Source organism: Puma concolor, chromosome C2 (genome assembly GCF_028749965.1).
Source record: "Puma concolor isolate L17-30 chromosome C2, mPumCon1.1.hap2, whole genome shotgun sequence".
Taxonomy (NCBI): Eukaryota; Metazoa; Chordata; class Mammalia; order Carnivora; family Felidae; genus Puma; species Puma concolor.
Genome location: NC_141675.1, coordinates 44,798,096 through 44,812,478, shown reverse-complemented (window position 1 = coordinate 44,812,478; position 14,383 = coordinate 44,798,096). Strand labels below are relative to the sequence as shown.

The following is a 14,383-nucleotide window of genomic DNA, read 5'->3' as shown; positions in this document are numbered from 1 at the left end:
TCCCCCCACTTGCACTCTCTCTCTTTCTCTCAAGATAAATAAACTTAAAATATAGTTATGTGAATATATAAATATTAATCACCTGATCCCCCTATACTTGAAAACAGATAAAATAGACAATTTCTTAGAAATATAATTTCATATGAAAAAGTAGACAACCATCTGAATGCCCAGGTAACTATGAACACAGTCAGCAGGTCTAGATGATTTTGTAAACAACCTTCACCAAAAAGTAATACATAACCCCAACTTTATCAAAAACTATGTTAGAAAACAGAAAATAAGGGTAATTAGTTTTATGGGGCTAGTTTGATCTAGTCTAGTTATTTATTTGTAACTGATTAGTGGACCCATGCAGTTCAAACCCATGTTACTCAAGGGTCAACTATATGGTAAAATACACGTAACGCTAAATTTACTCTGAACCATTTTTTTTTTAATTTTTTTTTTTAATGTTTATTTATTTTTGAGACAGAGAGAGACAGAGCATGAATGGGGGAGGGGCAGAGAGAGAGGGAGACACAGAATCGGAAGCAGGCTCCAGGCTCCGAGCCATCAGCTCAGAGCCCGACGCGGGGCTCGAACTCACGAACTGTGAGATGTGACCTGAGCTGAAGTAGGACGCTCAACCGACTGAGCCACCCAGGCGCCCCTACTCTGAACCATTTTTAAGTGTATACCTGAGTGGCACTAACTACATTCACATTACTGTGCTACCATCACCACCATCCATCCATAAAACTCTTTTCATCTTGCAAAACTGAAACTCTGTGCCCATTAAACAATAATTCCCCACCTTCCCCCTCTCCACAGGTCCTGGCAACTACCATTCTACTTTGTGTCTCTGAATCTGACTACTCTAGGTATCATATATAAAGAGAATCATACACTATTTGTACTTTTGTAACTGTTTCATTTAGCAAGTCTTATTTCATTTAGCTTATTTCATTTCATTTATTTCATTTAGCATGTCTTTTTTCAAATTTTTTTTAATGTTTATTTTTGAGAGAGAGAGAGAGAGAGTGAGACAGAGAGTGAGCAGGCAGAGGGGCAGAGAGACAGGGAGACACAGAATCTGAAGCAGGCTTGAGACTCCGAGCTGTCAGCACAGAGCCTAATGTGGGGCTTGAACCCATGAAACATGAGATCATGACCTGAGCCGACGTGGGACGCTTGACTGACTAAGACACCCAGGTACCCCTCATTTAGCATGTCTTTAAGGTTCACCCATACTGTACCTGTGCCAGAACTGCCTTCCTTTCTAAGGCTAACATTCCATTGTATGTCTATACCACATTTTGTTTCTCTATTCATCCATCGATGGACAATTTGGTTGCTTCCACCTTTCAGTATTGCAAATAATGCAGCTATGAACATAAGTGCACAAATATCTGTACAACTGTTTTCAATTCTTTTGGGTATATACCCAAAGTGGAATTGCTGGATATGATAACTCATTGTTTAATTTTTTGAGGAACTGTCATACTGTTTTTTATAGTGGCTGTTCCATGTGCTTATGGGATTGTCTGGTTTTGATGTTAAGATCATTCTAGCTCCATAATTCCAAAGCTTTCCCTTACCTGGACATTCAGAATGCTAATATTTTATTTAGGATTTTTTGCATCTATGTACAAATGTAGAACTGATCCATATTAGAAATCTGAGTAATCCAAAATGAAAGACAAAACTTACACATCATAATCAAATAAAGTGTATTCCAAATACAAGATTTTTATAATGTACAAAATAAATTAATGTGATCCACCATAAAAACAGACTAAAAGAGAAAAAAAACCCAATGATCATTACAACAGATAAAAGACATAATTCTGCGCCCATTCATCATTAAATAAGGAAAAAGAAAAGTTTGATTTCTTTATTTCTAAGCCTTATACGGCTTTTTTCTCTTGATTTATCAGAAAATTCGGCATAATGTTAAATAAGAAGTGCAACAACAGGCATCCTTTTTTGTCGTTTCTGACTTTCAAGGGATGTCTTTTTTTTAACGTTTTATTTTTGAGAGAGAAAGAGAGCACAAGAAGGGAGAGACACTCTTTGAGAGAGAGAGAGGGAGACACAGAATCCAAAGCAGGCTCCAGGCTCCGACACGTCAGCACAGAGCCCGACAGAGGGCTCGAACCCACGAACTGTGAGATCATGGCCTGAGCCGAAGCTGGATGCCCAGAAACCCCTCAAGGGAAATCTTCTAATAAATTAACCATTTAATGATGTTCATTTTTCAGTTTTTAGTTAATAATCTTTATCAGCTTAAGAGTATTCACATCTACTGCTACTCTGCCTACATTTTTTGTATGTTGTTCTTTCTATTATTCCTTGCTCTATACTGAAAGCCCAAGAGAAAGAACAAATTCAAATTACCGTAGAATTCAGCAAGTTTGTAGATACAAGATTGATACATAAAAACAATGTCCAGTGTCCAACTTTCGGTTTCTAAATACAACTCTTCAATAAAAGAAACCAGGGCTCCTTGGAGAAACATCTAATTCTAGGGCTGGGGCAAAAAAAATGTAAGAAGAGCCTGAAGCTTCTTATAGTACCAAATACAAAAGAAGTGCTTAGAAAAACAAAAAGATGGATCCAATCAAAGGACACATGACCTAGTCTGACAGAGCTCCTCATGGCCAAAGCTCAAAATTTAAACAACATAAATAATGTGGTATTGGATTCTAACCCAAAGAATAAAATAAATATATAGGAGTATGTAACCAATATAAATAAATGATTGAATAAATAAATAAATGCCAAGAAGAGACAAATCTTTCTTACAAAAGAATTCCAAGAAATATAATATACGTGGCAGATACTCTCTCCTACTCCTCACTTCAGATCTTAATGCCTGCCCCTCCCCACCTATAGGATGGGTTATACTCAGTGCCTCACTTACAAAGTAAGAACAGAATAGAAAAAGAGAAAAATATTAACTGTGCTGTGGAGAAATCTGGCTTAATCAAGGGATGAATGTTAATACCATTAGTTATGTTATGCAGATATCATGTACCCCCTGGCAGTTCACCTCTGTTTTTAAAAACCTACCCCCCACTCCTCAAAAAACCCATAACCCAGTCTAATCATAAGAAAAACTGCTATCAGATGAGGGACATCCTACAGGATACCTGGCCAACACTCCCTAAGACTAAGGTTATTAGAAACACGGAGAGACTAACTGAGAGACTGTCACAGAACAGAGGAGGCTGGGAAGACATGCTAACTGTGTGGTGCCCTGTTTTGGATCTTGGAACAGAAAGTGAGCATTAAAGGAAAAAACAGTGAAATCTATACAAAGTCTAGAGTTTAGTTACTAGTAAGGTACCAACGTCACTTTCTTAGTGACAAATGAACCACAGTAACATAAAATGTTAACAATGGGAGAAACTAGAAGAGGAATGTACAGGAATATTCTTCTTTGCGATTTTTGTGTAAATCTTAACATTCCAAAATTAAAAGTTTATTTAAAAAAATCAATAATATTCTTATATCCTAATAATAACCATTTAGAAAATGCAATTTCAAAAGTCAAACAAAAGACATGCAAAATGTTTACAGAAAAAAATGATTAAACTGGTGGATATAAAAGTTCTAAACAAATGAGAAATACCACAGCATCACAGAAAGACTGAACATTTCAAAGATGGCATTTAATCTCTAAGTTAAACTATAATGCCCATATAAATAATAAACTCATTGGACATTAATATAAATATTATTTATAAAAAAATTAAAAAGTGAGTATACTGGGGTTATTTTATGTCATGGCAATTCTCTTTAGTATCTATCTTAATACAGTGGTTTTATCTGCTTCTGCCTTCAATTTGTTTTGATATCACAAACCACGTAGTTTCTAGAAACTTCCGCCTTAAACCATGAAGGAATGAGAGTGACAAAGGCAAATAATATCTTCATATTATCATGAAAATAATTTTGACCTCACAGACCCATTAAGAGTCCTGGGAGCATACTTTGGTAACCAGTGTTTTGGAGAAGTAATGTGTCATTGCCCTTACCCTCAAGCCCTCATACCATTCTTTATTTACATTTTAATATGAAAAATTTCAAAAATGGAGAAGAGTTGAAAGAATTTTATAATACCCATACATCCATTACCTAGATTCTATAACTAACTTTGAACTGCACTTTGTATCACCTATCTATCCAACCATCTATGTACCCATCAATACACCTCTTTTTCTAGTTTTTTTTTTTTACAGTGTACTTCAAAGTAAGTTGCAGACAATCAGTATACGTCCCCCAAAATACTTTAGCATATAAATCATTGCTCAGAGTTTAGTATTTTTTTCCCCTTAGGTAAAATTTATATGCAATGAAATGCACAAAATTTAAGTGATATGTATGCAACCTAAACCTCTCTCAAGATACAGAACATGTCTTACCCTGAAAAGTTCCCTCATACCCTTGTCAGTAAATCCCTCACCCTTCTCTAGCCCCCCAGAAGCAATCACTGCTCTGATTTTCCCTGCCCCCAGATTATCTTCACCCTTTCCAGACCCAATCATATAAATGGATTCATACGATAGGTACTCGTTTATGGAAGGCTCCTCTCACTCAATACAATGTTTTTAGAATCATCCCTACTATGTTTAAAAATATATTTAACATTGATTTACCTACCATGAAAATGACGATTAAGATGAGACAGATCCCCACTATGATAAGGAAGGGGATTAGATAGTATTCCAGAGGAAGACTAAATTCTGGAACTAAGACAATGTGGCCCCTACAACAAAACAAAAAGTAATAATTGAGAAATATTAAGGAGTGCCAAGTTATAATGTTAATTAAAAACAAAGAAAAACATTTTAAAAGGCAATTAGACATTACGATTCAGTCCACTAGACACATTTTCTAAAATATGATTTCTAATAATTTAAGAGATACTTTCTCCATCTTTCAGTTTATTTTCATATTTGCCAAAATAACTTGCCTGTATAATTAAAGAAGCTTTTAGACTGGGTAGAGGAAATCAGCCAATCAATACTTACTGTGTTCATCCCGGAAACATGTTATTTACTGAATTTAGTAACCTCGACAAAATTCTGCATGTTTTACATGCAACATCACATTAAAACAATGGTAGTACCTTGGGTGCTATGTCAACAAAAACCTCCACCCCAACCAAATTACTACTCAGCAGTCCCTCCTATGGTAAAACCCTGAAGCCACTATTAATAAAAATATACTCCCTCTTCTCTCATCTATGCTTTCCACGAACTTCTTATACCAGGTACAATGGACACAGCCCCTGTACTCTATGTTCCTCTATGAGATGTGGTATAAAACACTGGCAAAGGAATTTACAGGAGCTGTACCTTCCTCTCTATTCTCCACCTTCTCCATTGCTTGACTGGAAAAAGCTACAAAAATACGTATGTTGTGGGTGGAGGGATGGAGAATGCTACATGCCTTACTCCCTTTTGTCATTAACCATGCTATTACTTACTGTGGTGTTACTATTCCATAAGTTGACAGGGACTCACAGAATGAAACTATGATCAGAATAGGAATAGTATTTTTGTTGTGTGAGCAAATTTGACACAGCTGCAAAATTCTGCATTGTAAAATACCTTCAGTCTAGGGAAGGGCCTATATAACGGTCAGTAATAGGACTGACTTCCCTGTTGTATTCCTGTGCTGCCAGTATAGTGCCAGTAACACTACATGGTAATCCGCTGCTGGATGATGTTTTAGGCAGTGAAGCCTGGCACTTCATAACACAAGGGTCCAATGCCACACAAAAAATCTCAATAAAAGGGAAATAAAACCAGGTCAAGTCCTCCCTTCACAGATGTTCAGGACACCATAGTACTTAAGAAAAAAAAAACCAAAAACATGAAATCAAATTATGTCTATCCCCAAGCAATTTTTAAGTTTTAAGGCTATTGTTATATTCAAGCTTCACCAAATACAAAAACAAACAAAAATGATAACACAAGAAATTTGCCCCCAATAACTGAAATATCTTCTGAAAATATTTACAGATTGCTAAGAATACTAGATTAAAAATAGCTTTTTATTTCAACTGCTTTCCAGCAGAATCGGGGATGACAAAAGATTCACATGCATTTTTGTAGCTTTACATAAAATACTAAAATGATCTATCAGTATAAAAAGAGCAAAGCAGCAGACCTGGGCCGCTATATTTGGTACCATCTCTTCCAGCATGGAGCCAGCTCTGCAAATAACTTCTCTATGCTCCCACAAACCTTCTGAAACTGTGGGAGCTAAGGCTGAGATGCAGTCACAGGGGTGCCATAAGATGTTGATCTGCAATTTCCCTACCCTGCCCCTACCAACTTGCTATAAATTAACACTGTTAGGGATTAGAAGCCATACCTAAATTCATACCCATTCATGCTGCGTATCTAAATTCAACCCATTATAGGATCTAAATATCTCAGCAATAGCAAACTTTACATCTTGTACATTGTTTTTTCTTCTTCTCCTGTTACGTTAACAACTTCTTATCTCATAGACTTTATTGAAAACTTCCTATGTATGTGTAACCATACAAATGGAATCAATCCCAGAATTTTCTAGTAAGCACCGTGTTAGGATTCACAGACCTGGGTTCTAAATCTAGTGTTCTTCTATATGCCCTATTAATGCTTGCCTGCTATACCTCAAACCATTTTAGTTTACTGTCAAGATGCACTAGAATTTTTAAGGGGTCTACAAATGATAGAAGGTTTTAAGCATCTTAAAGCAAGATGCTAAATGAATGTTCAAGACGCTGCTTTTTCTTTTTTTTTTTTTAATTTTTTTAAAATGTTTTATTTATTTTTGAGAAAAAGACAGACAGAGTGCGAATAAGGGAAGGGCGGAGAGAGGGATAGACACAGATTCTGAAGCAGGCTCCAGGCTCTGAGCTGTCAGCACAGGCCCCGATGCAGGGCTTGAACCCACGAAAAGTGAGATCACGACCTGAGCTGAAGTTGGATGCTTAACTGACTGAGCCATCCAGGTGCCCCAAGACACTGCTTTTTCTTAACCAAATTGCTGATGGTGGAGGGTGGTAACAGTGATGGTACAGGGCAGGGAACTACAACAATCAGTCCTCTAGCTCTATTTCTATTTCTTCTGTCTGGGCTCTCACAGCTGAGTCTGCAGACTCATCCCTCATGTCCTAATCCCAGATGAATTTGTATTTGAAGGAGATACTTAAACAGCGTTAATAAGTATTTTTACACTGCCTCTACATCCACCCCTAAATATAGTACACTCTATGAGCTCTGCAGCTAAGATTTGATCATCAAAGCAGAGTCCTAAGCAACCCAGGAAATCATGTCTTATTCTCCTTTGCATGAATTCCCAGGCTAATTTCAAACCAGGTGTCTAGGCCTAAACTTTATAACAATAATACTCTAACTTCCCAATCCCTCTGGGAAATTAAAATGTGATGATGGCTGCACAAGTGTAATACACTAAAATCACTGAATTGTATACTTTAAAATTGGCAAATTTTATAGTGTATAAAATATGACTCAGTAAAGCCATACAGATTTTTGTTTGAAAGAACAAATAAGCAAGAATTCCTATAAAAAACCTGAAAGAGCGGGGTGGGAGTGGGGAAGGGCTAGCCTTTCAGATACCAATTATTATAAACCCTATAGCAAAAAACAGAGTGGTACTGGTGGGCCAAAGATAAAGAATAGAAAATTCAGTTATGTATGGAAATACAGCAACATTTCAAATGGGGTGAGGGGACACACATTTTCAGGAGTAGTGCTGGAGTAACTGGTTATTTGACAAAAGATATAACTGGTTCCATTCCTCAAGGTTTATATAGGATAAATTACAAATAAGCCAGAGATTTAATGTTAAAAGAGGAATCATAAAGTATAAATGTGGGTCAATTCTTCTATGACCCAGAAGCAGGGGACATTTTCCTAAGACCAGCAGCCCATTGGAAAAGATTAATATATCTGATTGCATTTAAAAAATAGCATCATAAATGAAATTAAAATTTCAAAGTATTAAAAAACACTTGTAATATATCACAAACAAATGGTTAACATACCTAATAAATAAAGAGCTTCTAAAAACAGAAAAGAAAATTGCCAGCAAGCTACTAGGAAAAATGAGCTAAACAGTTCATAGAAAATGACATGCCAACAGGCCCTATGCCTAAGAAAACATGCTCAGTTTGCTCATGGAAAGAAAATACATACTAAATCTACAACAGGAAACCATTTTTTACCTAACTGGTAAAAATGGAAAAATCTGACAACATCCTTTGTTGGTGAGGCTGTGGGGAAAGAGACATCATATATTGCTGGTACAACCTGGAGCGTGGAGCCTGCTTGGGATATTCATTCATTCCTTCATTCTCTCTCTCTCTCTCTCTCTCTCTGCCCCTCCCATGCTCATATTCTCTCTCAAAATAAATAAATAACATATTAAAAATAAATAAATAAAATTGTTACTTTCAAAGGTAAGGATGGGAACAAGATGGACAGGGTGGATGACACTTTAGAAGCTGACCTTCTCTGAATACACATTGTGTTTTGTTGATTTTGACTTTAAGTTTATACATAATTATAAAAATCACAATGGGAGTAAAAAGCAGTCCCTAAAATCTAAAAGCAACATGAATCAAATAGACCTGTGTTTCCAGCTGCTATCATCAGCACACAGAATTATTTCACAGATTTTAAAACATGGTAATTTGATTTTAGATCCTTATTATGATAGAACTTAAAGAACTTAAACAAAGGCAATAGTGTTGGTATTGTTCTGAGTCTGTGTGTGTGTATTGTGCAATTAAAAAAAAATAATTATTTGGTATCTCTGAGCACAGAAAAATAAAATATAGATGTAAGATCAGCAAAATACAGTAAAAACGTACGGTCCTGAACTTAAGTTGGAAACAACAATATGTGCTCATGATTTATTGTATCTTTAAAAACATATTATTCTACCTGAAAGTCGTACCCTGTAAAACAAAAGCCAAAACCAAAAAATAAAAAGCAAAAAGCATATATATTTCTTAGCTGTGTCCACTAAAAAGCCCTAGAAATAATGACAAACCAAGGAGCAATGATCACCCCTCAGTCTCTAAATACCGTATTCAATTAAAAGGAACCAGAGCTTCTTGAAAAAATGACTGGTTCCAAGTCAGGGGGAGGAAAAGAATGAGATGGGCCTGGAACAACTGTTGTGCAGAAAACAAGAAGCAATCCAAAGCCCCAGATTTACATCCAAAGAAATTAGGATTAAACTTCAAGAAGTTTGAAATGGGAAAATGTGAATGAATGTCAATAAAGATCATAACTGCAATGCACTGAAGCATACTAAATGAGTTTTAACTCATGAGTTCATTATGATACTTTGAAGATATATATAAAATCATCTTTGGAAGATGATAGTGAACCAAATCATTTGAAAAATAGTAAATGAAGGCAAAGAACTGTTTACCCTAGATTTCTTTCTCTTTTTTTAAAAAAATTTTATTTTTGAATGTTTATTTATTTTGAGAGACAGAGCATGCATGGATGCAGGGGAGGGGCACAGAGAGAGGGAGAGAGAGAATCCCAAGCAGGCTCTGCACTGTCAGCGGGGCTGGATCCCACAAACTGTGAGATCACAACCTGAGCAAAAATCAAGAGTCAAGACGCTTAACCGAGTGAGCCAGCCAGGCACCTTTATCCTACAGCTTTCTTAAACAGACTGTGTATCAGGGTAATCAAATAATTGATATGAATTAATCAAATAACTTGTATGTAATCAAATAACTTGTATGAAGGTGCACGCTCTCTTCATACAAGTATTTTAGCCAATAAATTAAAAGAAACTTAAGACATAAGAACCACTGCAATGTATGGACATTATTTGGATTCTCTCTCAAACAAATACTTTAAAAAAAAAAAAGAAGAAGAAGAAAATCTGACAGTTGGGAAAATCTTAAGACTAAAATATGTGTTGATATTAATGTTTACCTTTTTTCAAAAAAACAATAGAATAATGATAATATATTTTTATTTCTTTCTTTCTTGAGAGGTGGGGGGACAGCATGTGAGTGCGGGAGAGGAACAGAAGGGGGGGGGGAGAGAGAGAGAGAGAGAGAGAGAGAGAGAGAGAGAGAGAGAGAGAGAGAGAATGAGAATATCTTAATCAGGCTCTATGCCCAGCACAGAGCCAGACGCAGGGGCTCAATCCCACAACCCTGGGATCATGATCTGAGCTAAAATCAAGAGCTGAATGCTCAACTGAGTGAGCCACTCAGGTGCCCTGATATTTTTAGATGTAAAAATATCTTCTAGTGATATATTCTGAGATGTTTACAGTTGAGATGACAGGATGTCTGGAACTTGCTTCAAAAGAATCTCGGTGTGGGGAAGAAAGATTGAAGGGGTGGGGTTGGAGGGTGGATAGTCAAAAAAAATTGACCAAAGGTTGACAACTTTGAAACTGAACAATCAGATTCATTATACTCATCTCTCCACTTTTAAATACTCTTGGAAGTTTTCATAATAAAAAACAGAATAAATAACAAGTGTTGGCAAGGATATGGAGAAAGGGGAACTCCCATGCACTGATGGTGGGAATGTAAATTGGTACAATGACTGTGGAAAACAGTATGGAGTTTCCTTGAGAAATTAAAACTAGAGGGATGCCTGAGTGGCTCAGTCGGTTAAGCATCCGACTTCAGCTCAGGTCATGATCTCGCAGTGAGTGAGTTCGGGTCCCGCATCAGGCTCTGTGCTGACAGCTCGGAACCTGGAGCCTGCTTCAGATTCTGTGTCTCCCTCTCTCTGCTCTTCCTCCACTCACGCTCTGTCTCTCTCTCTCAAAGATGAATAAATGTTAAAAAAAAAAAAAATGAAAAATAGAAATGCCATATGATCCAGTGATCCACTACTGGATATTTACCCAAAGAAAACAAAAATACTAATTCAAAAAGAAACATGCACCCCTATGCTTATTGCAGCATTATTTATAATCCCTAAGATATGGAAGCAGCCCAAGTGTCCATCAATAGGTGAATGGATAAAAAATATGTAGTATGTATGTGTACATACACAGAAACACACAAACATACACACACACAATGGAATGTTACTCAACTATTAAAAAAGAATAAAATCTTGCCATGTAACAACATGGATGGACCTAGAGGGTATTATGCTAAGTGAAGTCAGACAAAGAAAGACAAATACCAAAATGTTTCACTTATATGTGGAATCTAAAAAACAAAACAAAAACACAGATTCTTAAATACAGAAACTATTTGCCAGAGGGGAGGTACGGAGGGGGATGGGTGAAAGAGGCAAAGGGGATTAAGACGACAAACTCCTAGTTATAAAACAAGTCATAGAGATAAAGTACAGCACAGGGAATATGGTCAATAATACTGTAATAGCACTGGACAGTCACAAATGGGGACTACACTTATCGTGCTGAGCAGTGAGCAATGAACAGAATTATTGAATCACTATGTTGTACCCCTGAAACTATTATAACATTATGTATGTTACACAACATACAACAGTATGTCAACTATGCTTCAATAATAATTCTCTTAAAGTAGAATAAATTAATGGGTGGGTGGGTAGGCAGGTAGGCGAGCAGGCAGACTGACAGGCCAGCTCACAGATGGATAAGGGAGATGTGTACGTACTTGTTTACAGTCCCTTCTGCACAACTCTGAAACCTAAAAAGTTTTAAAAAATCATGTTGCCTGGGGGTGTCTGAGTGGCCCAGTTAGTTAAGTGTCCAACTCTCTCCGCCCCTCCCTTGCTCATGTTCTTTCTCTCTCAAGATAAATAAATACTTAAAAAAAAATCATGTTGGCAATTCATCTGACAGTCAACATGAGCTGAGCTGATAAAATACTCATGCAATCATTGTAGATGTATGTATATAATTTGTTTGATTATGGGAGGCTGCCTCAAACTCTATTTGGAACGGTACTTAACTTCTAAAAATCCCCCACAGACATCTGTCCCACAAGTTAAGTTAAGGGATTCTGCGGACTTATGATACCATGGAAGGGTCGAAATATTATGTAAATAAAGCATGCTGTAAAATACTATGTAGGGGCACCTGGGTGGCTCAGTCGGTTGAGCGTCCGACTTTAGCTCAGGTCATGATCTCACAGCTTGTGGGTTCAAGCCCCACGTCAGGCTCTGTGCTGACAGCTCGGAGCCTGGAGCCTGCTTCAGATTCTGTGCCTCCCTCTCACTCTGCCCCAACCCACTCACATTCTGTCTCTGTCTCTCCCCCCCAAAAAAAAAAAAAAAATTAAAAAATTAAAAAAATAAAATAAAATACTATGTATTGTACGTTCTATTTTATAAGCACATCATCATGTAACAATGTGAGTATTCAAATACGGGAAAAGTTTAACACTTTTTAAACAGTAGCTGCTGTTGTTAGAGAATAGCATCATCGGACTTTCATTTTGATGCTTTATATTTCTGAATTTTTCTATGCTTTACTAGCATGTATATATTACTTTTTAATTTAAAAAGTCATGATTTTATAATTAATACTAAAAAAGACTTTATAGTACATATTAAAGTATACGGAATTTTTCTAAATGAGGGGACAATATTGAGGTAAAAGTATTAGTTCTCCCCTCTACTAACTTAACAAACACAGCTGACAAAATAGCATCTTGCATAACTTTTTTTTAAAAGTTACTTATTTTGGGAGAGAGTGAGTGGGGGAAGGGCAAAGAAAGAGGGAAAAAGAGAGAATCCCAAACAGGCTCTGCACTGACAGTGTAGCACTTGAACTGCAGGACTTGAACTCATGAACCATGAGGTCATGACCTGAAACAAAGTCGGACGCTTAACAGACCAAGCCATCCAGGCACGCCTTGTATAACTATTTTTAATACAACATCCAAAATTATGTTCTTGACCTTAAAATAGATGTTCGGAGACTATAATATGTGAACAATATTTTAAATATCAAAACTGCATGGGGAAAATGCCAAAAACAGCAATAGAAAAACTTTCCCTCTTCTTTTTATGTATTTTCTAACTCAAATGTTGGTGGATTTTCCCACCTAAATAATCAGGATTGGATTTTATTTTGCCAGTTTTCTCTTTTGGAAAATGTAGAGAATAAGAGATAATAACAACCTCTAGAGGGTTGCTGTAAAGATTAAATGGATAACAAATGTAAAAGTCTTACTTTCATGAGTGCTGGCACTTGCTAAGTACTCAATAAACATTACTGCTTTTATTACTAATATTGTTATTATTGTTCTTCGTCAAAAACCTGTTCCTGCCCATTATATGTTCCACAGAAGCAGCTCTGAAGTGCTAACTGCAATGTTTTCTATATTAGATGAAATACCTGTGCCTTAGTTTCAAAAGGTTGTGCTACTGGAAATGCAAGCTGATGCAGCCACTCTGGGAAACAGTATGGAGGTTCCTCAAAAAATTAAAAATAGAACCACCCTACAACCCAGCAATTGCACTACTAGGCATTTATCCAAGGGATACAGGTGTGTGGTTTCGAAGGGATACGTGCACCCCAGTGTTTATACCAGCACTATCCACAATAGCCAAAGTATGGAAAGAGCCCAATGTCCATCGACAGATGAATGGAGAAGGAAGATGTGGTATATATATACAATGGAATATTTCTCAGCAATCAAAAAGAATGAAATCTTGCCATTTGCAATTACGTGGATGGAACTGGAGGGTATTATGCAAACTGAAATTAGTCAGTCCGAGAAAGACAAAAATCATATGACTTCACTCATATGAGGACGTTAAGAGACAAAACAGATGAACATAAGGGAAGCAAAAGTAATATAAAAACAGAGAGGGGGACAAAACTGAAGAGACTCATAAATATGGAGAACAAGCTGAGGGTTACGGGAGGGGCTGTGGGAGGGGGGATGGGCTAAATGGGTAAGGGGCACTAAGGATCTACTCCTGAAATCATTGTTGCACTGTATGCTAACTAATTTGGATGTAAATTTAAAAAAATAAAAAATTAAATTAAAAAAGAATTTGGGAAGGAAAAAAAAAAAGGTTGTGTTACCCTCATAATGTGATTTGTGGTAGAAATTCCATACAGAAGGTTTTATTCCAAATGAAACCTTTTAAACTTGAAAACAAACTTTATGCCTTTATAAAAACCAAGTCAATAACACACTGTTTTGGACTGTGTTTATAAAATAGCAAATCTCTTTTTAATAAAATACAAATGTCTAATGATAAATATAAATCACATTGTTTCTAAATACCAATGGTTTGATTAAATGATAAAAGGGAAAGTTTTATCTTTTTAGCAACATGAGTACCTTAGGCTCTCTAGAGTGAGCATATTTTCAATATGTAATAATGCACAGAGAAATTATTATAATAAAGTCTTATAATCATTATGA

At 36.4% G+C, this 14,383-nt stretch overlaps 1 protein-coding gene across 6 annotated transcripts in view; it reads right to left on the bottom strand.

Moving 5' to 3' along the window:
- The window catches only part of RNF13 (ring finger protein 13), a 160,798-nt gene that overhangs the window by 46,299 nt on the left and 100,116 nt on the right, over positions 1-14,383 (bottom strand). For all 6 annotated transcript variants that reach the window (XM_086674518.1, XM_025913353.2, XM_086674520.1 and 3 more), the window contains one exon: positions 4,648-4,753. In XM_086674518.1, the coding sequence (XP_086530644.1) occupies positions 4,648-4,753 (106 nt within the window). The remainder of the gene's footprint in view (positions 1-4,647; positions 4,754-14,383) is intronic.